This window comes from Tricharina praecox (genome assembly GCF_024521635.1).
Source record: "Tricharina praecox strain CBS 144465 chromosome Unknown BZA05scaffold_31, whole genome shotgun sequence".
Lineage (NCBI taxonomy): Eukaryota > Fungi > Ascomycota > Pezizomycetes > Pezizales > Pyronemataceae > Tricharina > Tricharina praecox.
The window spans coordinates 375,938-399,236 of NW_026250433.1; the positions used below are offsets into that span (position 1 = coordinate 375,938).

The window sequence follows — 23,299 nt, forward strand, 5'->3', positions numbered from 1 at the left end:
CCCCCGTGCCCCCCCCCCCCCCCTCTCGCTCTCGCTCTGTACATAGTATCATAGCTATTCTGTACTATCATAACAACTCTAGTATAATAGATATCCCATTCGTGCGCGATGACGCAGCGCAACGCCATGACGCCATTGCACATTTCCTCCACATTTCCTCCACATTTCCTCCACATTGACAATTACAATTACGGGTGCCGAGTGATTTATGCACTACTCTACCTTTCAAACCCCACTCCCCACATAGTCTCCGAGCACATTTCAGGTATGGGATGAACAGAAAAGGATCTACTACATGCCCTCGTGACTCGTGAGTCGTGAATCGTGATCGCCAAAGATGAAACGATTCGCTTTTCTGGGGTTGCGGGTGGGGATGGGATGATGTCACGTTCGCACGTGCGGTGATGCGGCGGCTGGGCAGGACTACCTAGTCTCATCACAATGTGTCACTCGTATCGACTCTTCCACACACAGGAAATGGGGGCGATGATGAGTATATCGATTGATCGTAAAACAAAAAAAAAGCAGTTGCATTTGTATGTACCTCATCGCACAAAAACAAGATCTCCTTGCCGTAAAACTCCCTAAGTATGCAACCATCCCTCCAAATCCTCTCAAACGAGGACACCAGAAAACCAAGACAAGAAAAACAGACAACTTCGAATTAACAAGTTCATGAAAGAGAAAGAACTACGCCACCACTCCGTGGAAAAAATGCCACCACCGTTCCACAAAAACAAATCTCAACAACAGTGTAAGGAGATGAAAGAAGCAAACTAGGTATTCGAGTAGGAGAGGACAGTAAACTTGACTAAAAAAACCTGAGTAGAAAAAAGCAGAACGGATGTCACGGGAAAATAGCACGGGAAATCATGACAGCAACTAGCCAACTCACCTGCAAAGTTCAGTGCGGCGGCAGGAAGAATGGGTATTGCATGATCGCATTTACCAGTCGCCGGAACCGAGGTAACCCTTCCTGCCATCTCCGCAACCGTCGACAGAAGGGCACATTTCACGCAGTTTGTCGAGCCACGGGATCCTCTTCGGAGTTGAAGCCTTCTTCTTCTTAGGGGGAGCAGCTTCAACCTCAGAGCCGGGAAGACCTTCGCAGCGGTAAAAGTTGGCGGTGCGGAGGTGAGGCATCACCAGAATAGGCGATGGCGGCGGGGGATCATGCCTCGCATCGTCTTCCGTGGTGAACAGGTAGTTCCATTCGATAACGCAATGGCTAAGGAATAGGTGCTGCAGCTGGGGGAAAATTATTGGAGGCACGTCCAATTCCTCGGGCGAGAGTTTCACCATAGGAGTTGACTGCGCGCCATCGCTTCTGCGTGCTGTTCGGATGTTCAGGTTAGTACTCAATCAATTCCGATGTTCCAAATGATGCTCACCCTTCTTGAGCTCAACCTCAGGACCGGGTGGACCGATTTCCAGTCGTTCGAGTGTTCCCTTGCTGCCTCCTACCAACGCCCAAAGATATGCGGCATGAACGTTATCCGGTACCTTGTTGACGGCCCGTGAACCTAATTCGCCTAGGTATTCGACGCTGAAGGACTTGAGGCGTGGAATGTCTTGCCATTCGATCTCTTGAGCGGTGGGAGTGCGGAGGCCCTCTGCGCTGTCATCGCGGGCAAACTTATCGACCCAATCAGGAGAAGAGAGGATGGTAGCTACGAACAGGCGCTCCAGTTCCGGAAACCAAGTACCGAAGCACCTCAACTCGTCCCAATGAATCGCAGATTTCCAAGCTCCCAGGAAGCTCAGGTGAGTGATTCGATTATCGGACATCACCAAGCCACTAGCATGGAGACCCGAGAGACTTCTCAGGGATTCTAGGTCCAACGACGCATCAAGCCTCAGCTTTTGGACATTCAGTGCATGAGAGATCACGGACTTTGTTGCTTGGTTGGCGTCCAGTTTGTTGGCCGACATGTCATGAACCGACAGGACCTTGAAGCCATCCGACCAGAGGCGTCGGAGTATCTGATTCAGAGCGGCTTGAGTGAGCTTCTTGCCGACGATATGCAATGATTGCAGCTGCCAGTGCTTCCTGCGGACAAGCAGATCTGCAGTTTCAACCGCTCCCTCGATATTGAGGAGACTGACGTCCATGGTGAACATGCGGATCGACGTCTCGGGCAAGCGACGAATAAATTGCATGAAATTAGCGCCGGATTTAAACGTGTCCTTCGAATCTATGAGCACCTTGGACCAGACTCCCTTCAGGTCGAAGAATGCGCGGAAGGTTCTGCACGTTCCAAGAAGCAGGATCAGTATATCCCGAAGGGGAAGATATGCGAGGACGTTCGATAAGCCTATGGGTATGGGATCAGTGATGGCCAATGAAAGCTTGTGGTCGGACGTTATACATTCCGGTGACAGTTTGAACGTTCCAATACTTCCTCTCGTCATTGGGTTGTTGTCCTCCTTCTGCTGTGTCACCCATACAGGCGAAACGCCTGGATACCGGGCCAAGTTGTCAGTGCTTGCTACGATGTTCTCCATGCAATACTTGCGCAGCTCCAAGACTGTGTTGGAAGGCGTGACACCACTCGTCATAATCTTGAAGATGATGGACTGCAAAGAATCTCTTGAGAACCTTCCAAGCCAGGTCACCACATTTGAGGTGTCCATGTCCTCGCCGACATCTGCACAGAGGAGGATGAAGTGGCGATGCCAGGAATTATTGCCATCGCAGTCCCTATTGTTGGCCGAACGGACAGACCGGACGAGGCTCCTTCTGATTTCTCCCTTGAACACATCCGGTAGAGTTTTGTCACAGAGCAGCCACTCAACGATACGAGTAAGAGCCTTTCTAGGCTGGTGGCTGAGAAGCACCGCCGTATCTTGACTAAGCGCATGCTCGAACATCTTCAAGTAGTCGAACGCGATGTTGCTGACCTGGCCAGCAACGGTACTCTGGCCGGCTGTCTGCGACTTGATCGTATCAGTCCTGTCAGTTGAAGAGGCTCTCGGTCGCTTTCTAGAAGAGCTCAGAGCAGCCGTTGTCGAGGAAGAAGTTGCCTGCGACGGACTTGGATAGCCGGGAACATATTGTGGGTGGCCGAATGCTGAGCTGTGACGTAGATGATCGGGTCCACCTGGCTGGGCAGTCAACGTTTTCGACTGAGAGTTGAGCCGAGCGACGTACGTATCCATAAAGCTCCTGACCATTCCCTGTTGACTGAGATGATAGTTCTACAGGATAGATGGATAGGTATTAGCATTGGAACAAGTGTTCGAGGACGAAGTGACTTGACGGAGGGGGCAAGGTTTGCGGGTGTCTAACATTGAACTTCTCCTGCTGATCCAAGTGTTCCTTCAGACTCCTCTGTTGTTGGTGGAGGATCTCGGTCTGTTTCTTTTGAAGGTCATCCCAGCTGGAAGCGAAGACGGCCAGTGGGTCACGGTTGTCGAGTAGTGGGACACCCACGTTCTCGCCGATGGGTACACCATCAAACAGCCAGTCGGGATTGCTAGGCGCGGGGCTGTGTGGAGCTTGAGCAGGCTCACTAGCTGCGGGGAAGAAATTAGGAAAGAGAAGGGGAGGGGAATTTGCGGGTGGGTGAGGGTTCTGCAGCTGGGGGGCCTCGAGGGGGCCGGCCTGCTGCTCATCGATGTGGATCAGCCCATGACGCTCAATGTTTTGCATGAACTCCTCGATGTCCTCCATAGCGTCCCCTAGGGGGACCCCAAAGTCCGGGAACATTGGGCTATCCTGCTGGGAGGGCTGAGCAGCGAGGGGGGTGCGTGAGGGGAGCGGGGGAGCAGGGGACGAAGGCACAACAGCGTTGTGTGAGAGCGCATAGCTGCGGTCTCCTGTGAAGCTATTGTCCATCGTCTGCTCGCTCTTGGGGGGTACTGGGATCTGGCAAGTGCGGAATGTTGCGAACGAACTGTGGGGGTGGGAATTGGCCTTGAGGGGGAGGGAGGGAGGGTGGGGGGGTGGTGAGGGTCGAGAAAGCAGCAAAACAATAGGAGGGAGCAGCAACATAGTAGGAGATACAACATATAAAATTCGTTATTAGGGTTGTTAAAGTGGAAGAGCATTTCCGAATACGGGGAACGACAAGCCATAAAAGGAGATTTACAATTATAAATGCTGGAGCCATTAAAGAAAATTTACAATAATAATTGCTACATACATCATCATACACTACAGATCAGACCTTGGCCACTGCCAGTCCGCCGCCGCCGGTACGTCTGCCTCGCCGTCGCTGCACGACCGCTCGAGGGTGATATTGACCTCCTCCAACCCAACCCCTCCCCCCCCCCCCCTCCCAACCCGATGGCCGCCCACGATCCATATCGACAGCAATCCCTCCGAAAACATGCAATCTATCAAAACACGCAAATCCAAACAAATCCAAGCAGACCCAATCCACCCCATCGAAACACGACCATGCCAATGACCAAATCCCAGGTGTCCTCCTCCACATCGTCCCGCCTTCACGTCACCTCCTCCGTCCGCCCCCTCCCCCCGTCTCCTCCATATTCCTCCTTCCTCTCCTCCATACCTCCCATACGCCTATACGCCCAGCCAAAAAACTATGAAGAAAAAAACCACACCGACATTCATGCAGCATCAACACAGCACCAAAGGACGAAAACAATCTAATCGAGTCGAGCAAGTAACCGAAAGAACCACAACAACACGCAGCATCACTTCCCCTCTCCCGTCTAGTCCAGTCCCGTCTTCTCCAACGTCATGGGCCCCCGAATGTAGGTATCATTCGAAGCGACCGAGAAGTCAGTCTCGACCCTGCTGATGCCATCACTCGTGGTCATGGCCCTCCGCAAGCTCGGCCTGATCGCCGCTGAAGGAAGCGAGGGAGAAGTTGGTGCACTGCGAACACTGGAGGCCCGATCGGACTCGGCGTCCTCCCGGTATTTGTTCCTCAACCGGTCGCTCAGGGACCGCACGAACTCTGGCCGCGGGATACGGCAGATCGTTCGGTCGCCGCCGTAGACGGCGAAGGGGAGCGAGAGCACGGCTAGGATCACGCCGGCGAGGGTCACGAACATCGTGTCCTGTTGCTCGGGCTGCTGGTGGACGACGGTGTCTAGCGAGGTGTCAACAGACGGATAGGCAAGAGTCGTCGCGGGTTTAGTACTCGATCGTTTGAGGTTCCGAAGGAATGGTGCGGGCATACAGTGCTCTCACTCTCTCTCGATGTGTGTGTGGATGCTGCAATCGTTGTAGGAAGCGTTTGTTATAGTGATGTTGCGAGGATATCGATGCGATGCGTAGGCTTGAGTGATGTATAGTGTACTATTGCAGGTAAGAATACGATCCACTCCAAACGGCGGGCCATGGTGGATTATATACCTCATGTACGTATGTGCCTCCTCCCCACCACTCTGTCGACGCGTGCCATGAGCAAGGCTTACTCACACAAAGAACTCGTGAGTAATAGGCAACAATCCAGCACACCTTGCGCGCACCACACCCCCCTCCCCCAACTACTCACCCATAGTAGGCGCACCATTTTTTCCCAATTTCGTAACACGATTCGCTGGCAGGGGAAAGGGGAGAGGGATCTCGCAACTTCACCTGCGCCTTCTCCGTCGGCCGGAATCTGCCTCGTCCATGTAGGTAAGAAGCTTGACTCTGCAGGATACGCTGCGGCCACTGGTCGAATGTCGATAATCAACGGTTTCGTGGATCCATCTGCGAGTGCGGCAGCTAGAGTAGCTGGCCGACCCCAATCGTCGGGTGGTGGTGGTGGTGGTGGGGAGGGTCAGGGGCAGGGACAGGGGATAACGGTGTCACGGGCACGGGGGATTACCTATTTTTCGGTGGGGTAGGTAAGAAGTAACATATTGCATGGGTGCATGCTGAGTGCTGAGTGCTGCTAGGTACTCGGCGTTTCCTTCTCGCTGCGCATGATACAAACCAGCTTACCAGGTATCGATCTGTTACCAGAAATACCGTACCGGCACCAGCTACCGATCGTTATGAGTAATAGTTATCTTCGACGTTCGAACTTCGAAGGCCGCCGCGGATGCGTGTCCGCGCGTTCCGGCTTGCGAACGACCTGGCGTCATGGCTGCCCTCTTCGACGAAAGATGGAGGAGGTAAGGTATCATCATCATCATACCTACCATCCGAACCATATGTATTCTCATCGGTGTCCGCAGGGTTCGAAAATGGCCGTCGGTACGGTATGGTCGAATGTGTCCTGCTAGGTACTCTGCTGCTGTAGTAAGCGCCAATTACAACTCGCCCTGCCGTCTTGTGGCTCAGTCATGTCTTGACTCTTGTGCACACCTGACTGACAACTCGCCTCCAGAAGTCAACTGTCACACACACACCCGTGATCTGCAGGAGTAGAGTAGAGTACTACCATGCACATACCCCGACATTTCCACCCAGGTTGACGGATTCATCATTCATACCAGGCGCCACACCAGACCACGGCGAGAAGCCGCCGATACAACACTCGAGTCACAGCACCGCGCGGAGCAGGGGCTCTGTGGGAGTCATTACCATGTATCCGTCCGTCGGGCGTGCGTTCACACACACACACTCTCTCTCTCTCTCACTCGGTGGCAAATACGCAGCCAGCGCGTGCAGCCAGCTGGAGTGAACACCGCGCGTGTGCTGGCAACATTCCGCTGTGTTCACTGTTCACTCATTGTTCAGCCCTGCAGATATGCATTGTGCTTCTAGGACGGGTGGAGAATCGAGATAGGGGTTCCCTCCCCTGCGGTGATCTGGCTGGCAAGGGCTGAACTGCGGAGGATGCGGAGGAAGGCTTGTTCTTTCTTCCGCATATGCGCGGAGTGGGCGAGGGTGAGGGTGAGGGCGAGGGTGAGGGTGAGGGCGAGGTTGCACTCACTCACTCACTCTTGCGCGCCTGCATATCATAGCATACGTGTACAGGGCTCGCCAGTGGCCACGACTTCCGCAGATCAAGCCCGAGAAGTTATGTACTCGTGTAAGGGTAAGTGCTGCCTCACCAGTTTTTCCCCCTTACAACTTAGCGTTTTTCCCCCATACAACTTGGTCACAACCACTCACCCATTTAATTGTATCTGGCTTAGTGCATTCCCAATACAGACTAGTGCTTGTAATTCGTAATGGAGGTGAGGCACCACTTATTGGCAGCTCCTGGTACGTTACTGTTACCGGCATGCCGCCGACAACGAGTCTTCAGCCTGGCTCTGGCGACAAGGCGTGGCTACGGGCGCATTTGGCGGGTTCGGTGTTGTCCGATACCTATGCGTGCTCAGTACTGTTTGTGCTCAACTGTGCTCACAGTGGACACTCCATACAAGCATTAGGGGTAATCAAAGTGCTGTGGGTTGCGAAATCTGTAGCTTTCTAGTGTGCTGATTTTGGCTAATGAGGACGAAGACATTTTGATTCCCCCAGTTGGGTTAGTCTGTGGGTTTGTCGCGATCACTAGTCTGTAGCGACGACACACCAAAAAAAAAACAAATCTCCTCCGAATCGTCACTGCCACCGAGTTGCTGTTCGGTTCCCAATTGTAATGTGCGTCGGCGGTGCAATGCCCGTGCTCTCTCCAATGTACAAGGCATTGAGGCAGTACTAGGGCGTACTTTGTACTGAGGGGGACAAAAGACGAAGTCGTGACCGCCTGCAACACCAAAAATACCAGCTGTGGTGGTCACGACTTTTGGTGTGGCGGCGTACGATTACACCCTGCCCTGTCGCGTTCTTTCGTTTGCCCTCAGTACAAAGTACAGAGCGAAAAAGTTTTATACACACCGCCGCCGAGCAAGCACTAAAATCTCGTTAGCTCGCAAATGCTGACCATCTTCTGTCTAGTGGAGGTTCCTTAGCTCGTTGGTGCAAACCCACAAATGGGTTTCCGTCTGTGGGTTCTGTGGGATCTGTGGGTTCTCAAAGGCCAATAAAAATCCGTCTTTGCTAGCGGGCGAATCCACAGATTTTGCAACCCACGACACTTTGATTACCCCTATTGCTATCAACTCTGCCCCAGTCCCCCCAGCCTGCAGAACGTCTGAATTCTGGACTATGGAAGCGAGAATTTTGTGTCCAATACAATACAATATCTACTCTACATACCTATGGAATTTGAATACAGCCCTCCAAATTGTGCATACGATAGGTATTGAAACCTGCTCCCCCTGCCAAGATGAATCACTGCACTGTGGCGGCCGGCCAAGCCTCATTCCGTTGTGGCGGGGGGGGGGGGGGGAGTGTAGTGTATGAAGAGTAGCACTCGAACGCGCAGCGGATCGGGAAATGCACAGATGAGCTGGTCGGGATATGCGTGTACTCATATGTACTCATAGGTTATGTAGGTTACGACTCCGCGCTCCCTAGGTCGGTGGTATTGCAGCGACCGTCTATGACGCCTCATGAGCAGTCACTATTCATCCTACGTACTCTAGCACTGGTTTGCGTCTGGTTTGCGTTCAGGACGTTGGGCGTTGATCGGAAACGCGGGACTTGGCTGAAGTTCGTCGGAGTTCGAATAAGGCTCCTGTCGGCTGCGGGGTTATCCTAGACGCGGCTACGGTATTCGCGTTTACTGAGCGGAGACCGTCACGACTGGTCACTCGGTTTTGCGGAAATCTGAAATCGGAATGGGCACTTGGAGTGTAGTTATTTATGACAGGAATAAGTCTGATGCAAGACAAGGCCGCAGCGTATTGCTACTGCTTGAACACATATTCCCACGAACATGCCGTACTACAGCCTACAGCGAAATTCCAGAACGCATCTTAATACGCTTGCCACTGAGGGATAGGAGTCTCGATATGCTTGTAATTTAGGGACGTAGATGTACAACTTCCACATTACTACAGATCTCATCATCAAGCTGAAAATACTACTAAAAAACTGAAACACATTGAAAAAAAACCCTCAAGTAAAACATAAAACGCACCTTCTCATGCGCACACCACACCACACCACACCACCCCCGCGGCACCACGGGGTGTGGCTCAGGCATGGTGTACCGCGCGTATCGTTGGCGCTTGTGCGGCTTCGCCGCCTCAGTGGGATCTTAACGTAATCGGTTACGTTGATAGAAGGCGTTGCATGGCGAGATGGCAATGCATTGCGAGACGGCGTTGCGTTGCCAGAAGGCGTTGCATGACCGTGTACAATAAGGCCGGATACTGCCATTATTTTGACCCCGGCCTCTCGGCCTCATCATCGGATGCGATGGGCTTTATATTTTTGAGGGCCATGGCCCGAGGATGTTCCTTCGGAACGTGAACGGAAAGATGCAAATATCTGCAGAATTGCTTTTGTGAGCTTTCTACTAGGCTATGTGCAATATTACTCAGTACTGGCAGATGGGATCATGGAAAAACTTACAGGATCGTGTAGGTGAACACAGGCATTCTTGTAAAGCCTGGAGATTCCAGATTCCAGATTCTGCCTTTGGGATCTCCTAAGGGCCAAGGCCGCACGCCAGTCAATGATGCCCACAGACATCTCCTGAAAGAGTCCGTGAATCACTAAAGAGTCTGTGAATCATTGACCAGGTGAAATTCGAAGCATAAGTTGATCTCAGTCCGTCGATCGGTAGATCTTTCAAGAATAAATTTTCCCCTTGAATCTCGGATTGGATAGCGGCCGCAGCCTGGATATAGAGGGGCTCGGGAGCCCCAATTCTTCCGCCAGCCCTTCGCACGGCTTCACACAATATCTTACTGCACGCTGTTTCGATCGAGTTCATTTTCGACCGCTTCATCCATGCTTGGGAATCAATTCGTCATTGATACGCACAAGCTGGATGAACAGCATGCGGGCGTTGCCGATCTACCTGTTGTAGACTGCTTCTCCGCCCGCAAAGCGATCTCCAAGCTTGTCGCCATCGTACTTATTAGCCTTCTTCTTGATGGTGGCACCACGGAGGAAGATGCTGTCGACGAGGGTGTGCGTCGGCTAGAGAGTTGCTCCTACGGGCACCTTAAACCCCTCTTTGTTAGCCAAGTTGGAATATGGGGAACCTCAGGCTCAGGATCATATGTCTACCTCTATCGTCATATTCTTTCTCACTACCGCTGGAAGACGTTTCTTCGCATTGGCAGCTGCTCTGTTGGGACGTCCCGACGTTGAATGTGCCGAGTGGCACGGAAGGAATCCTTCCGATCTGTGAGTGGAGGGTGTTAGTGTGGATCAGAGTAGTAGGGGGAGGGGTGACGAACTTCGTGCTTGTTAAGCATGTTTGTTTTTTCGGGTTTTAACGAGGATGATCCAGTTTTCGAACGAAATGAAGAGGATGATGTTCTCTCTTGTATTCTTTACTGACACTGCTGCGCTGGCGCAGTGGCGCAGCACAGCAGCTGAGCGCTTAATGTGGACTATCCTCGTCCAAAAAAAAAACTGGATCATCCTCGTCAAGATCCGTTGTTTTTTTGGTACCCAGGGTGGGTTTGTAGTAGATGGTAAAGGGGATGGGTAGGAGGGAAGGGGAAGGGGATACTGGAAGGTTGTGGTGGGAGGGGGATAGCCGAGAGGGGAGGTTGTAATGTTGTTGGTGGTGGGGTAGGAAAATCGAAGAGAAGAAGAAGAAGAGGAGGAGGAGGAGGAGGGGGAGGAGGAAGGGGGGTCGATCGAGAAGTTCCGACTCAGATCCAGCTGTCCGTCCGGCTAGCCGTCGACCCTACACCTGCAATGTCCAACAAAACAACCAAACGACCCACCCGGTAGTTCAGCCTCGACCGCGAGTGCAAACATTTGTATACCTTTGCGGAGCTGTGTCACTACGAGTCGGCTCGAACTTTGAATACTGGGTCTTATGCAGGCAATGCAGCGCTTTTCTCCCCATCGGCTCTGAGTCTACGGTGGGGTCGATTGCAACCCCCCCTCCGAGAACATAACGGCTGGGGCTTCGAGCTGGCTACTGAGGGAGCGCGGAGGCAGAAGCAGCGTGGAACCGTTGGCGAGCGCCGGGGAGACGAGGCCTAATTGAGACCTGGTGGGGCCTGATCCAGACTCGATGTGGTCATCCAAACGTTTACCTGTCTCTGTTGTCACTACTCTGTCTTCCTGTCAGTCTTCATCCATTGAGCATCAGTCTTCATCAAACGTCGTCATCTCTCTCTTCATCGGCCTTCATCGGTCTTCATTAGTTCATCAGTTCATCACCTCTGCTGCTGTTTTTTACAATTGATCGATTTCTCTTTGCTTAATCACCCCCACCCCCATCCGTGGGCCCTCCTACGAAGGGGAGAAAATTAAAGAAGCACTACGACCGTTTCCAGCCTGGAGGACTGTATCAAAGTCTGGCACTCTTGCCTGGTTGCTTCTTGATTTCCGTACAAACAAGCCGAGAATACCACAACTAGGTGAGTACTATCTTTGAGCCGGTGGAAGTGAATTTGGTGAGAGACGATGAATCTGACGTAGCCTTTTCAACCAGGAATGCCGAATCTCGTCGCCACTGTCTAGCCCGACTTTCATCACGCGGCCCGATGTGACTTTCCCTGCCCTCCGCCATGGCCTGTCCCAGCAATGAGATACATTATGTACTTGGCACATCCAGGGCCAGCTGAACCAGTGCCTGTCATGCAGAGTGACCGCGAGTGATCATCCCGAATCCTGGGTTCCGGACACATCTCCGAAGTCCCCGCATGCCCGAATCCGAATGTTGACGCACACGACTCGACTGGTTACTGCAGCTCAGCGCCGGCACATCCGTGAGCGGCAACGATATTCCCACCCCCGGCCCTCTCCCACTATGTACCGGTACATACGCGCCACCCCCCGCCCCGGCGCCCGGATCCCGGCAGCCACTTGGAATCGGCAGCGCCCGCCAGCCAGCCAGCCAGCCCATCCGTCTTCCGCGCGTCTAATCCTCGCCTCCGCCCTCCCCCCACTCACCCGTCCTCTCCCCCCCTTCGCCAATTAACCCGCCTGCACACCGGACCTCACCTAACCGTTAGGCACCGGGACCACCGGTTGTTTTAACTTTTTAAACTCCGTTTGTGTCTCGAGCTCGGGGCAAGAAAGTGGGAATCCAGCGAGAGCCTAAATTCATGACGTTGCGTCGTGCGTCGTGCGTGTGGAGAAGGGGGAATCCGGATAATTGCGAATTTACCCGGTGTCGCTATGGACCAGCGCAGTGAACCCCGCGATGGAGGTACCGTGCCTACCCTACGGCATGTGGCGGAGGGGCGGGGGGAGGGAAGCAGAAAGAAACTCATCGGCATTCTTCCACACTGCTGAGAGGATCAGCGGAAGTCTCATTGGGACAGTGAAGCCGATTCGCCCGCTGCACACTGCAAGCAGGAGTTCCTGCGTTTGTGGTATGTGTTCCATCCAACCAGCAACGATGTAGGCCGTGGATGGATTACTGTGTGAGGAAGTGGATGGCGGGGGGAGGGGGCCCAGATTGAGTTTGCGGGAAAAAAATACCCTGACGCCTCCGTCGGAAGCTACCTAGAGAGCTAGCTATCACAACCACCCAGTAACTATCAACTATCCACCGAGCCTGATTATGCACAAGTTGAACCTCCACGTAGCAGCTTCTACCGTCGCCTGCGGAAGGACCGTGCTGGCGGCAGCAGCAGCAGGCAGAGGAGGAGGAGGATTGATAAAACCGGTGCTTCCCCTCCCTCTCAACTGTCGGCCATCTTCTCTTCTCCATCCCCGCGCCATCCACTACGCCCTCCCCCTCCCCCCTCTCACCCACCGCAACATGTCCACCGTAACCAAGTACACCGCGCGCGACGGCGACGCCGTGCTCCCACTCTTCAGCCTTCGCGGCAAGACCTGCATCGTGACGGGCTCTGGGGCCGGAATCGGCTACGCAGTCGCGCAGGCCTTCGCCGAAGCCGGCGGCAACGTCGCCTTCCTGTACAACTCTAACCCGAAGACCGTCGAGCGCGCGGCCGAGACCGCAGAGAAGTACGGCGTCGTCTGCAAGGCGTACAAGCTCGACGTCACTAGCCAGCAGGAGGTCGAGAAAACCGTCGACCAGGTCGTAGAAGACTTCAACGGCCGCCTCGACGTCTTCGTGGCTAATGCTGGCATTCCCTGGACTAAGGGCCCGATCATCGAGGCCAACGACGTATGCCCCCCCCCCCCCCCCCCATCCCCTCCCATCCCCCCGCCCCCCACCTCCCCACGCACGCCCACTAACCCCGCCCAGCACGCACACTACACAGCCGTCGTCTCGACGGATCTCGATAGCGTGTACTTCTCGGCGCACGCAGCCGGCAAGCACTTCCAGCGGCAGGGGTGCGGCTCCTTCGTAGCGACCGCGTCTATGTCCGGCCACATCGTGAACCTTCCGCAAGCGCAGGCGGTGTACAACGCGGCGAAGGCGGGTGTGATCCACATGTGCAAGTCCTTGGCCGTGGAGTGGGCCGGCTTCGCCCGCGTAAACACTGTCAGCCCTGGCTACATCGCCACGGAGATCTCAAGCTTTGTGCCCGACGAGACGAAGAAGATCTGGCATGAGAAGACTCCTATGCGAAGGGAGGGACTGGCCAATGAGCTCAAGGGCGCGTACCTCTACTTTGCGAGCGATGCGAGTACTTTCACTACTGGGAGTGATCTGATTGTTGATGGGTACGTTAACGCTTTTTCTCCACCTGCTCCTGCTCCTGCTCTGGGTGCGTGTGATGACGAGGCCGGATGCTAACGTCCCACCTACAGAGGTTACTGTGCTCCTTAAGCGCCCTCGAAGAGACGAGTGTGGACGACGACGGAGTAGATGTTACGATATATATGACAGGAATCCTAGATATAGAATTGCAAAGACTTTTGTTTATCCGATAAGTTTATCGTTTTGCGCTTTTGCTGCTGGTACTCGAGTGACTTGACATGCATACACGATACCACACCACACACCACACACACACTCTCAACATCAACAGACAGACACCTGAATCGCCCCGTTGCTTCAAACGTGAACGAGAACCAAGCTACAATAGGTAAAAAGTTACAAAGAAAAGAGAAGAAGAGGAGGCAGGTTGGGTAAAATAACCGTAGTAGTAGTAGTAGTAGTAGTAGTAGTAGTAGTAGTAGTAGTAGTAGTAGTAGTAGTAGTAGTATGGTAGTATGATAGTAGTATGATAATAGTAAAAGAAGTAATTTTGGAGTCGAACAGGAGGACTCGCTCGGAGACATCAAAGGTTACTCTTCGGATCCCATCCATTCATCCACCGCACCGGGGCTTTGACAGGCTCCAGCCTCCAGTCGAAAAGAGGTAGAGTACGGTATCCCACCTCTCACCTATCACACCTTACCTCACCTCACCCTCTAATATCACCCGTCCACATTCCACAATCATGTAAAAAAGAATATGTTCCCAAAATAAGAAGAAAAGAAAATGAAGTAGAAAAAACCCCATACCATACCAAGAAATGAAGGTAAAGTAACAAAAGTAACAAACTGACTGGACGCCTCCCACCCCACCCCGACCCTCCCGCGCAAGCAAGCAAGCGATAACCAAACAAACAATAAACAAAAACAAAATCCCAATAACCCAATAACCTAATACGACTGGACTCGACTCGACTCGACTGCAAGAAATGGCAGTGTGCATGCACGATGGTGCGGAGCAGATCTCATCACCCCGCCTTAGCCATGGAGACATCGCCGTCCGCCTCGCGTTCCGGTGTGGCGGTGGTGGCGTTGGTAGTAGTAGTAGCAGTAGGAGCATCCATCCAGCTGACGCGCTTCCTCTCGTCCTTCTCCGGCAGCGAGCCGTCCTCCTGCTCATCCGTCTTCTTGCCGAAGCGCTCGCACCACTCCTCGGCGCTGACGAGGGTCCCATCGACCACCTCGGCGACACCACGCATCATGTCCAGTCCCTCACGCGCCATCATCAGAACACGCACCGCCTTTCCTTTCGTTCGTCTGCCGGTGTCGTCTTCGGGCTCGGCGATGGTGACACCTTGCTCGACGTCGCCGGAGGAGGTGGAAGATGTTGCCGCCTGCCACTTGAGAGGAAAGCTCAAGAGCTGCCGCTTGACCACGTTCCTCGCATGCTCGGGCAGCGCGCCCCCCGCGTATCGGGAGATGGTGTCGACGACCACTTTCAGCGTCTTGAGCGCTTCGTCTTTGAGCCGGTCGACAGTCTCCGCCAGGTGTTGGCGGCGCTGCTCGTAGCCCTCTCCTAGGTACCCTGCTACTCCCAGGGGCGGTGAAGTAGGTGCCGACGAGCCCTCGCCGCACTTCTGGCTCAGATACTGGTCCAGTTCGTCGACAACGTTCGTAAGAGTGGCGATGACTTTCATCAAGTTTCCGTTCGCCGCCAGGAGGATCTTGAGGCAGTATTTGAGTGACCGCCGCGACTCGTCGGAAAGGGCAGTCGCGAGTCCCGTGGACGAGTAGTACAATCTCGTCTGCCAACCGCGCTCGCGACTATTCTGGACCTCTACCAATTGCTTCTCGGGTGTTGCGGGGGCCGGTTCCTTCTCCGATTTCCTTCGCTTCTTTTCCCCACCGTTAGGCTCGGCTTTATCGTTGCTACGGTGGCGCGTGAGGCCTCGACGGATGTAGTTTTCGAGGCCGGTGCGGCGGACCACGGGGGCAGCGACGTTCTCGGCCGATTCGGCGACGTAGCGGAAAGGCGGGATGTAATTCTTGGAAGCGTTGTAGGTGGACGATGAGATCGAGAGTGCCGTGGAGAGGAGAGGGTGGACGGAAGACGCGGACGACTGGATTAGGTTGAGGAGGGGTTCCTGCTGGTTTGGAGGAGAGTTCGGCGCGGTAAGGGGATGCGCAAAGTCTGAATCGTTCGTGTCAGCCACATTTCGTCTTCCACGAGAGGGTTGATCAAAGATGCACAGCAGGCAGGCGCATCTCGACGGGGATGTTGCTGGAGGAGTCAACTGCACTACGCACCTGCCTTCAATCCGCCCAGCGCCTCGACGGCATCCCGCACGTCGGGATCCTCCATGCTCAACCCAGTAGTGGACATCACACTCGTGCCACGACTGCTCCTCGCCATCGCATCTTCATCCCTATCGATGATGTCGCTTCCCTTCCGCTTCATGCCGCGCTCACCGCCATTCTCAAACGCGTTGTGATCCACTGCTGCGGGCGCCGAGATCAGGCTCTGGATCGACAGATTCCGCGACGTCTCGGGTTCCCTGAGTGGCTGCTGGCGTCTCTCGTGACTGATGACCTCCGTCTTCCATCCGAAGGGCAAGTACTCCTCTTTACTCTGCGTTAGCGGGGGCAGCGGAGGCGGTAGATCGAAGCTCCGTCTCCCGCCCGCCGGTGGTTCGCCGAGCATACGGCCTTCGCCAGCGAGCGCTGAGGCAGGAGGCAGGATTATCGCCGACTGCCCTGACGGGCGCGCATTGTGGTAATTGAGGATCGCCAGTTCGGACCGACGTTGCTGCTGCTGTAGCTGTGGATCGGTGCGCGGGGGGGATGGGAAAATATCCTTCGAGAGGGTGGACGTGAGGGAGGACGAGGAGGTAGCAGTGGTAGATGCGGGCGGAACCGCCGAGGTCATCTTGAGGGGGACCATCGGTGCCGGGGCGGGAGACGAGGACTTGTGACGGGTTTTGGTCGCCATGTGCACGGAAGGATCAGGAGGAGGGGGGCGAGGGGGGGAGGTTGGATGTGTGTTCGCTGTTTTCGGCGACCGAGGGAGGTGCGGTTCGGCTGGTGTGGGTTATCGTTTTGTGGAGCGTGGGGTTTTTTAGGGATTTTTTTCCTCCGAGGTGACCGAGTGGGTGTGTGTCGAGCGTTTGTGGGTGCTCGTGAAGCGAAAGTGGAGTGTGAGTGAATGTGAGAATGAGTGTGAGTGGGTGAGTGGGTGAGTGGGTGTCTCTGGTTGGCGGAGGGTGGGTGGGAATGGGAAGGATGAATGGGTGGAGGAGGGTGTGTGTGTGTGTGGGCCGGACGCGGGAGGCAGGCTTGGTGGGGGAGTGGAGGTGAAGATGGAGAGTAGGATGAATGGGGAGGGTGAGGAGAGTGAGGGTGAGGAGGGTGAGGATGAGGAGGATGAGGAGGAGGATGAGGAGGAGGATGAGAAGCAGGCGGAAGAAGGTGTTCGCCGCCCCCTCCAGTGACGATGATCCTACCGTATCTCCACATGCCCTGATTTCGGCTTCGCATTCACATTCCAATATCCCTCGCGTCTATTGCCGTCCCTTGCCTAACCCACGTCCATTAAATTCCTACCGTGATGGAACGTGTATGTCTGTACGGTGCGCTCTCCGACGATGCTCCCATCACCGGCGTGAAGAATACTGCGATAGCAACTATCTTCGCTCTCGTTCCGTCCGCCGGCCTGAGGCCTCCCATTCGCACACGGCCGTCTCCAACTCTGACGAAAATTGCACGTGCTGCTCGCTCTGGAGCACCATCGCTCCCCACCCACCCGCACGTCCTCCTTCCTTTCCAAGGAATGCTCACTCTTTTTTTCGCTTGGCCGCTGACGATGATGCACTTGCATGTGATACAGAGTTGCGCTGTCAGACTTCAGCCTTGAGCTGATCGTCATCGTCCACCATGAGCTGAGCCGGAGAATCTCCGAAGAGCGACGATAGCAAAGAGCGAGATGCGATAACCGTGTAGATATTGCGGATAATACCATCTCACAGAAACCAGCACCCCGCCCCCTGAAGTCCGATCTTTTCGATTCTTCGTCCGTCTCGCGCCCTCGTGATGGTGGCAATTTCGTCGGTGAACACGCTTCGGAACGATCCGAGCCAATCCCACGCTTCCATGTGCTTCCAACCGCGACCGAACCCCCACCGGTAGCGAAGAGCGTGTACTCATGGAGAATAAGGCAAGAAGGGGTGAAGGAAACACGAGCATATGAGGTATGTACAACCACCGGCACCGAGAGCACAGCAGAGCGTCGAACCGAGCATCCGCCGACGAGAAACACCTCACACGGCGTGACGGCGCGGGCGTCTTTCATGTGGAGATCGAGCATCGGAGAAGCTCCGCGATAAGATTAGATAAGATTACGGGGATTAACCGGTTACATACCCACCCCAAGGTGAGCCGTGGCTCGTGATGCTCTTGAGTCTTTACTCTATGAGGTGGAGTTTAGTTTATCTCTGACTTTGCCTCAGTTATGCATACCGACCGGCGACAGTCGCCCGGATCCTAAGCCGCTCACAAGTTGAATACCGGTATGTACCTACTAGGTATTCGGCGTGAAGTCCATCTCACCGAACCCCGTGTACCGGTAGGTATGTTCCAGCAACCGGTAACGAAAGCGCATCGTTTGGATCATCCGTGCAAGGACATTTGGGGCCGGGGAGCGCGCTCATCAAGGCACTAACCGTACTAATAGGAGACCCGGTGGCCGCAATGCTCTCCGACGGCGGTGGAACGGGAGGCCAGATGAAGCGTGAAGGTACCGGTATGTACCGGTACATACTCGTATTGGAAATTCGGTCGGACTCCACAGGTTGTGATGGAGGCCGTTCATGGGGGGAGGAGGTGGGTAAGACCACCACCTTCAATCTCATGTCTCAACCTCAAGTCCTAAAATTCGCCTATGAGATGATAGATCCCGGCCCGGCTGCTGGCAGCACCAGAGCCGAACAAACACCTCTCTGTCCCTCGAGGCTCGCATCCACTTGTCTCTCTACCACCTACTCTACGGTAGAGCACCCTTCTCGCCTCCGTCGAGCGTCGTATATACATACGAAAGCCAGCTTTCACGGCACCGTTCACCGACGCTGGGCTGGATATGCGGCACGACCGCCGAAGATACGTACTTCAATCATACCGTATCGGCAACGTTGGTGTCATGATCACCGTTTCATCAGAATATGACTGCAGGACGCGACTGCCCTGGAAATAGAAGGGCTCGTTTTCGCTCGTGTCTTTGGTGGTTGCATGTGGCATGTGCCACACAGGCTCCTTACTCAGCATCTGCGATAATCAGAAGAACAGCCCCCAAATCCAATCCAATCCAATCCAATCCGCCGTAACACTGAAGTTTGAATAGTCCTCGGTAAGTTGGCGATAGGTAATAGTATTCATAATAAGATAATCCTCTGCCCTACCTATCCTGCTTCCTCCCTTCTCCCCATCTCCCCTTCTCCTCTCTTCTCCTCTCTTCTCCTCTCCTCTCCAGTGTCGATTGCACGCGTCCGATCGTCTTTCACATGCCACATCCCTATCCCCACCCAACCCCAACCCCCACGCGCGGCTCTTGCGCTGCTAGCGGTCGGCTACATTTCTCCGAAGTTAGTCGCGTCCGGCAGTTTGCGACGGAAGAATTGGGCAATTGGGGCAATGGGGACACGTCGGTGCGGGGTCGCGGATTCGAGGGGGGGGAAGTGGCAATGCATAAATACCGGTACCGTGCGGGCAGGTCAGGCAACCGGAGACTGGAGAACTGTGTTCGAAACGGGGGACGCGTAGTACTCTAGGCTCCAGAGTAGAGAGTGAGGTGAGCGATCGTCGAGGGCTGTTTGCGCCGTGCGGACCGCTGGGTTACATAACACCGCTGTCTTTGCGACTCGCGAGTCGAGCCACGTTAATACTCCACTTACTCTACCTAAGTCGCGATTCCGAACCTCACGGATCCAGCTCGTCGACTATCGTTGATCGCTGTGGCAGCATCACATGTCCCCCCGCCTCCCCCCTCCTCCCCCCTCCTCCCCGCGACTCGCCCGACTCGCCCGACTCCTTTCCCGTGACCCGCCCGCGCATCTATTCCCCGAATTCCCCGTGCGGCTCCGCCCCCGCTCCAGTGCTCCAGTGCTCCACCCGCACGCTCTACTTCGTACCCGGCCCCAGGACCCGAGCGCCGGGGTACGTAGAGTGCCTAGAGTAGGTACATACGGTACGAGTACCTGCAGTCCTACCCACCAATGTACTGTCTCAGGGTCCTCAATTTCAATCTCCTAGGCAACCCAAACTCCCAATAACCTCTGCCCTGCCTGTGCCCTGCCGGAACCGCGGCTATATATTTTACCAGATGGCTCGTTGCTCGTGTGATAGAGTACTCTCTACTTGACATATATAGAGTGGTGAGATGCCTCGGACACGCGGATGGATATTATTGGGGTCCGAGTTGGGGGTGGGCACTGGGCAGGGGTGTAAGTGCAAGTGCGATGAAGCTTACATGCGGTGGGTCATACGGACGTTTATGGTTTACTGGGTTATGTAATGGCGTTGACGGCGAGCCCGAGGCTTTACTCTATGAGGTATGTATGCAAGTAGCGGAATCATGAGGGAGCATTCGGTATAGACTGAGCGCGGTCGTGTCATTGTGAGTGACGAGTTGTGTTATAGGATAGTTGGGAAAGAGCAGTTGAGTGTTGGGCTTGAATCAATCGCGGGGGTTGGCTCGACACACTGCGGGGGAACCCAGGGGAACTGAGGAGTAAGGAAATTTGCCGACTCGCGGGGCCGAGTACAAGTAGTACACGCAACACCCATTCTCATTCGGTATTTTTCAGCGTCGACAACTCCCAGTCTCCCAAATCTACGATACAAGTATCGGACAGGTCTCGGACATGACCCGGAGGGAGCGAATGATCGAGTCCACGTATCAGACCTACCTAAGCAAAACACACGCCAACATCACCCACGAGATCTATCATCTCCCCGCGAAGCTGCAGACACGGCCATCCTCCCGCGTGAATTTCCGGCAGCGGCTCTTTGGTTGGCCGAGTTGCCGCGGACGTCTATACATCCCCGGCCCGTCGCAAGAAACGTCGCGATGGTGAAGACTGCTTCCATCGCACTTGTCTCGAGCCGCGAGGAGGTTTGGAACTTGGAAGAGTCTGGAAGGCTATTGAGCGGATAAGCTTGAACTTAACGCAACGCGGGTGGTGATTGACCTGTAGGTACGTACGTCGCCAGTGCAAGGGTGGAAGTTTGTACATAAGTACGCACTCACGAATGGGACCCCTATGACGCTCGGGATGTTCGATACTAGACTATCTATGGCGGGAGAGAGGCTGAGGACCAGGTAGGCGCCACGTTCGACCGGTCACCGGTGTTGACGGCCTGGAGAGGACTGGATGTACATACCTTAAACTATCGCTACCGGGCACGGTTAAACAAGGAATAGTGAGACTGAAAATAAAACACGATTGATGTTCAGTGAGTATGTAAACTGTCGTGGCTGGCGACGGTTGGATACGGAACCATCAAACAAAAAACACACAACCATATCGGATATCACTTGGAGTCACGGATTCTTTACTTCGCCTGAGGTTTCTTGGAACTCTTCCATTCGTGTATTGAGGAACACCAAGCCGCCTTCCATTCATGTCCCTCATTCCCATCAGCACACCACCAATCATCCCCCCCCCCCCATTTCCATCAGCACACCGCCACTCAAACAGCATCCCTCCACAGCCAAACACCTTGACCTCCGGCGGGCTGAGTGCCCTGACCATTCCAGTAGCGAATCTTCTACGCATTAGCTCTTTGCCTATCTTCCAAGTTCCAAGTTCCAACACCAGAGCGGAAACTCACGCTGTATCCAGTGGTGATTGTAGCATCGGGGAAAGCCATCCACTGGGCACCAGTGCCGTTGTACACCAGCTGCAGCCCTCCGCAATTTCCGCCGCAGTTCAGCACAGTGATGGCAAAGTCTGCGGACAGAACGGTGGTGTCGTCGGGCTTCGTGCCGAAGTAGAAGTCGTACAGGTTCGCGGTCTCGGAGGGGAGGAGGTACGCCTGCGCGCCGTTGTCGTCGCGGAAGAGCTCGCCGACCGGGAGGTCGTCGTTGGGTACGGCGTTGGTAATGCGCTATTTCTCCGAGTCAGTGGGTGGGTGCACGCCCTGGGCTGGTGGGGAGGTGGAGCTTACGCTGACAAAGCCCTGGTAGTCGGCGGAGATTCGGTTGAAACCTACTCGACCGGCGCTGTCGTAGTCGGCATAGCCGCTGAGGAATGGTTCGACGCGGCGGTAGCTCGTGGCGCGCATCTTGAAGCGCCAGACGCCGTTGGCTTGTGCGGATGCAAGCGACAGAAGGGTTGCCAATAGGATGGGGAGTGCGAGCTTCATGGTTGCGGGAGTCGAGTGTTGTTTGGATTCGATTCGACGAGGGTGATGGTTGTATGTGTGGATGGGCCATGGCCTTTATATGTCGTCGCCTTTGCTTTGTCCGTCAAAGATCCGTGTAAGGCGCTTTGTGTTCCGAGTCATGGCCATGGGTTGTACTGCAGCAGACCGACTCGATACGAGGCCCATCTCTCCTCCACGCGAGGACGACATAGCGAACTTCTACATGGAGTTCTGGAATGCGCGAACCCTGCAGGGACAGCCTACCAGCTCGGAAGATATTTTTGGAGATCTGCAATGTGCGCGAGTAGGACTGTAGGAGGCGTTTGCGGCCCGCCTCGCTATGTCGCGATCGGTCACACGTACTGTTCCCCTGGTGTTCGCGGTGTTTGTCAGCTGTTGGTCTTTGCGGACCCGTGCGCAGTGCTGAAGAGTAATCGAAACGCGTTTCCGAGAGCTCCGAGAATGTCCTTGTGACTTGTACATATAATCAGATGAGGATACTACAGGGACACCGGAGTACATGGAAAGAATGCTCAAAGACGACTTGTAGCAGTGGAGACGTTGCGGATAGCGTTTTTGACGTGAAGACAAATACGATTATACGAGGATGTGGGGTATTTTTGGAGAAGTTCGGACCGAGCGGATGTTGCAGATACCAAATTCTGATTGGCTGGGGAAACCGTGGTTACACAACACAGGTCTCCTCGACTTTCCCACAACCTCAACGGCGGAAGTCTTGTTTATACTACGGTTACACCCGGCAGATTGAGATCCGGCCTCCACCGCAGGTGAGTAATCGCGGTGGCCTTCAAGGGTTGATCGTCAGCCAACGAGCCGAGAACATCCTCAACCCCAGGAAGAACAAGGGTGGGGTAGCGTGAGTTGGTATGCACCTAATTGTACGCATAAACTCGAATGACTTCCCGCGTACTGCCGGCCGATCCAGAGGAACTCCTTCTTCGTATTGAACGCTGACGTCATACATCAGCGGATATTGGAATAAGAACATCGTCCGCTGGTTTCTACATGTCTGTCTCGAACGTGCCGGGTTGGACGCGACTGTTGTACGGAATCCCAGGATTAGTGAACGGTAGCCTGAAGTCCAGAGTGGTGCGAGCAAAGAAAACGTTCCAATTGAAGTCAGCCATTTGCATAGGGTAGATCTTCTTTGTTTCTCCCCTTCCGGAGAATTCATGCGAAGTCTCCCGACGTCATCCGCGCAAGAAGGAACCAAAATCTTTTGTAATCCTCAGCTTATTGCCATCCGGATAACCACGTCGAGATACCTTCACCACGTATCCTAACAGGTGTTGAAGAGAGAAACCGATGCCGAATGAACCCCGAATTGTTCAGTCAAGCGCTGGTTCCTATCGGCATGCGGGGCGA

General features: G+C 54.5%; 6 protein-coding genes across 6 annotated transcripts; 2 read left to right on the plus strand and 4 right to left on the minus strand.

The window, feature by feature from the left end:
* Window positions 1-945: 945 nt before the first annotated feature.
* Window positions 946-3,838, minus strand: BZA05DRAFT_421965 (uncharacterized protein; the record flags this gene model as incomplete). Its single annotated transcript, XM_051485762.1, has 5 exons — window positions 946-1,334; window positions 1,392-2,931; window positions 3,036-3,105; window positions 3,152-3,198; window positions 3,290-3,838. The coding sequence occupies 5 exons, from the start codon at window positions 3,836-3,838 to the stop codon at window positions 946-948; spliced, it is 2,595 nt and encodes an 864-aa protein (XP_051335847.1).
* An 8,812-nt stretch (window positions 3,839-12,650) lies between these two features.
* Window positions 12,651-13,631, plus strand: BZA05DRAFT_448553 (uncharacterized protein; the record flags this gene model as incomplete). The annotated part of the gene is made up of 3 exons (XM_051487261.1): window positions 12,651-13,022; window positions 13,104-13,525; window positions 13,613-13,631. The coding sequence occupies 3 exons, from the start codon at window positions 12,651-12,653 to the stop codon at window positions 13,629-13,631; spliced, it is 813 nt and encodes a 270-aa protein (XP_051335848.1).
* A 16-nt stretch (window positions 13,632-13,647) lies between these two features.
* Window positions 13,648-14,307, minus strand: BZA05DRAFT_178101 (uncharacterized protein). Its single transcript, XM_051479279.1, has one exon. The coding sequence runs from the start codon at window positions 14,084-14,086 to the stop codon at window positions 13,697-13,699; it is 390 nt and encodes a 129-aa protein (XP_051335849.1). The 5' UTR covers window positions 14,087-14,307; the 3' UTR covers window positions 13,648-13,696.
* BZA05DRAFT_178110 (transcription factor Opi1-domain-containing protein) lies at window positions 14,308-16,067 on the minus strand. Its single transcript, XM_051479280.1, has 2 exons — window positions 15,809-16,067; window positions 14,308-15,692 (listed from the first exon to the last, which is right to left on the minus strand). Exons 1-2 carry the CDS (start codon window positions 15,957-15,959, stop codon window positions 14,530-14,532), a joined length of 1,314 nt encoding a protein of 437 aa, XP_051335850.1. The 5' UTR covers window positions 15,960-16,067; the 3' UTR covers window positions 14,308-14,529.
* An 808-nt stretch (window positions 16,068-16,875) lies between these two features.
* Window positions 16,876-18,249, minus strand: BZA05DRAFT_410221 (uncharacterized protein). The gene is made up of 3 exons (XM_051484871.1): window positions 18,004-18,249; window positions 17,385-17,927; window positions 16,876-17,302 (listed from the first exon to the last, which is right to left on the minus strand). The coding sequence occupies exons 2-3, from the start codon at window positions 17,859-17,861 to the stop codon at window positions 17,090-17,092; spliced, it is 690 nt and encodes a 229-aa protein (XP_051335851.1). The 5' UTR covers window positions 17,862-17,927; window positions 18,004-18,249; the 3' UTR covers window positions 16,876-17,089.
* Window positions 18,250-21,088: 2,839 nt separating this feature from the next.
* Window positions 21,089-21,953, plus strand: BZA05DRAFT_410230 (uncharacterized protein). The gene is made up of 2 exons (XM_051484872.1): window positions 21,089-21,655; window positions 21,716-21,953. Exons 1-2 carry the CDS (start codon window positions 21,170-21,172, stop codon window positions 21,890-21,892), a joined length of 663 nt encoding a protein of 220 aa, XP_051335852.1. The 5' UTR covers window positions 21,089-21,169; the 3' UTR covers window positions 21,893-21,953.
* The last annotated feature ends 1,346 nt before the right edge of the window (window positions 21,954-23,299 follow it).

What these genes read in the sequence shown, in the direction of transcription:
- BZA05DRAFT_178101 (XM_051479279.1), bottom strand. Translation starts at nt 14,086, where the DNA reads ATGTCTCCGAGCGAGTCCTCCTGTTCGACTCCAAAATTACTTCTTTTA.
- BZA05DRAFT_178110 (XM_051479280.1), bottom strand. Translation starts at nt 15,959, where the DNA reads ATGAAGCGGAAGGGAAGCGACATCATCGATAGGGATGAAGATGCGATG. An exon ending in GCTGGGCGGATTGAAGGCAG is followed by an intron (nt 15,693 to 15,808) that starts GTGCGTAGTGCA and finishes CGAACGATTCAG; the next exon opens with ACTTTGCGCATCCCCTTACC.
- BZA05DRAFT_410221 (XM_051484871.1), bottom strand. Translation starts at nt 17,861, where the DNA reads ATGCTCGATCTCCACATGAAAGACGCCCGCGCCGTCACGCCGTGTGAG. An exon ending in TGAAGTCTGACAGCGCAACT is followed by an intron (nt 17,303 to 17,384) that starts CTGTATCACATG and finishes AGGAGGACGTGC; the next exon opens with GGGTGGGTGGGGAGCGATGG.
- BZA05DRAFT_410230 (XM_051484872.1), top strand. Translation starts at nt 21,170, where the DNA reads ATGTCCCTCATTCCCATCAGCACACCACCAATCATCCCCCCCCCCCCA. An exon ending in GGTACGGCGTTGGTAATGCG is followed by an intron (nt 21,656 to 21,715) that starts CTATTTCTCCGA and finishes GGTGGAGCTTAC; the next exon opens with GCTGACAAAGCCCTGGTAGT.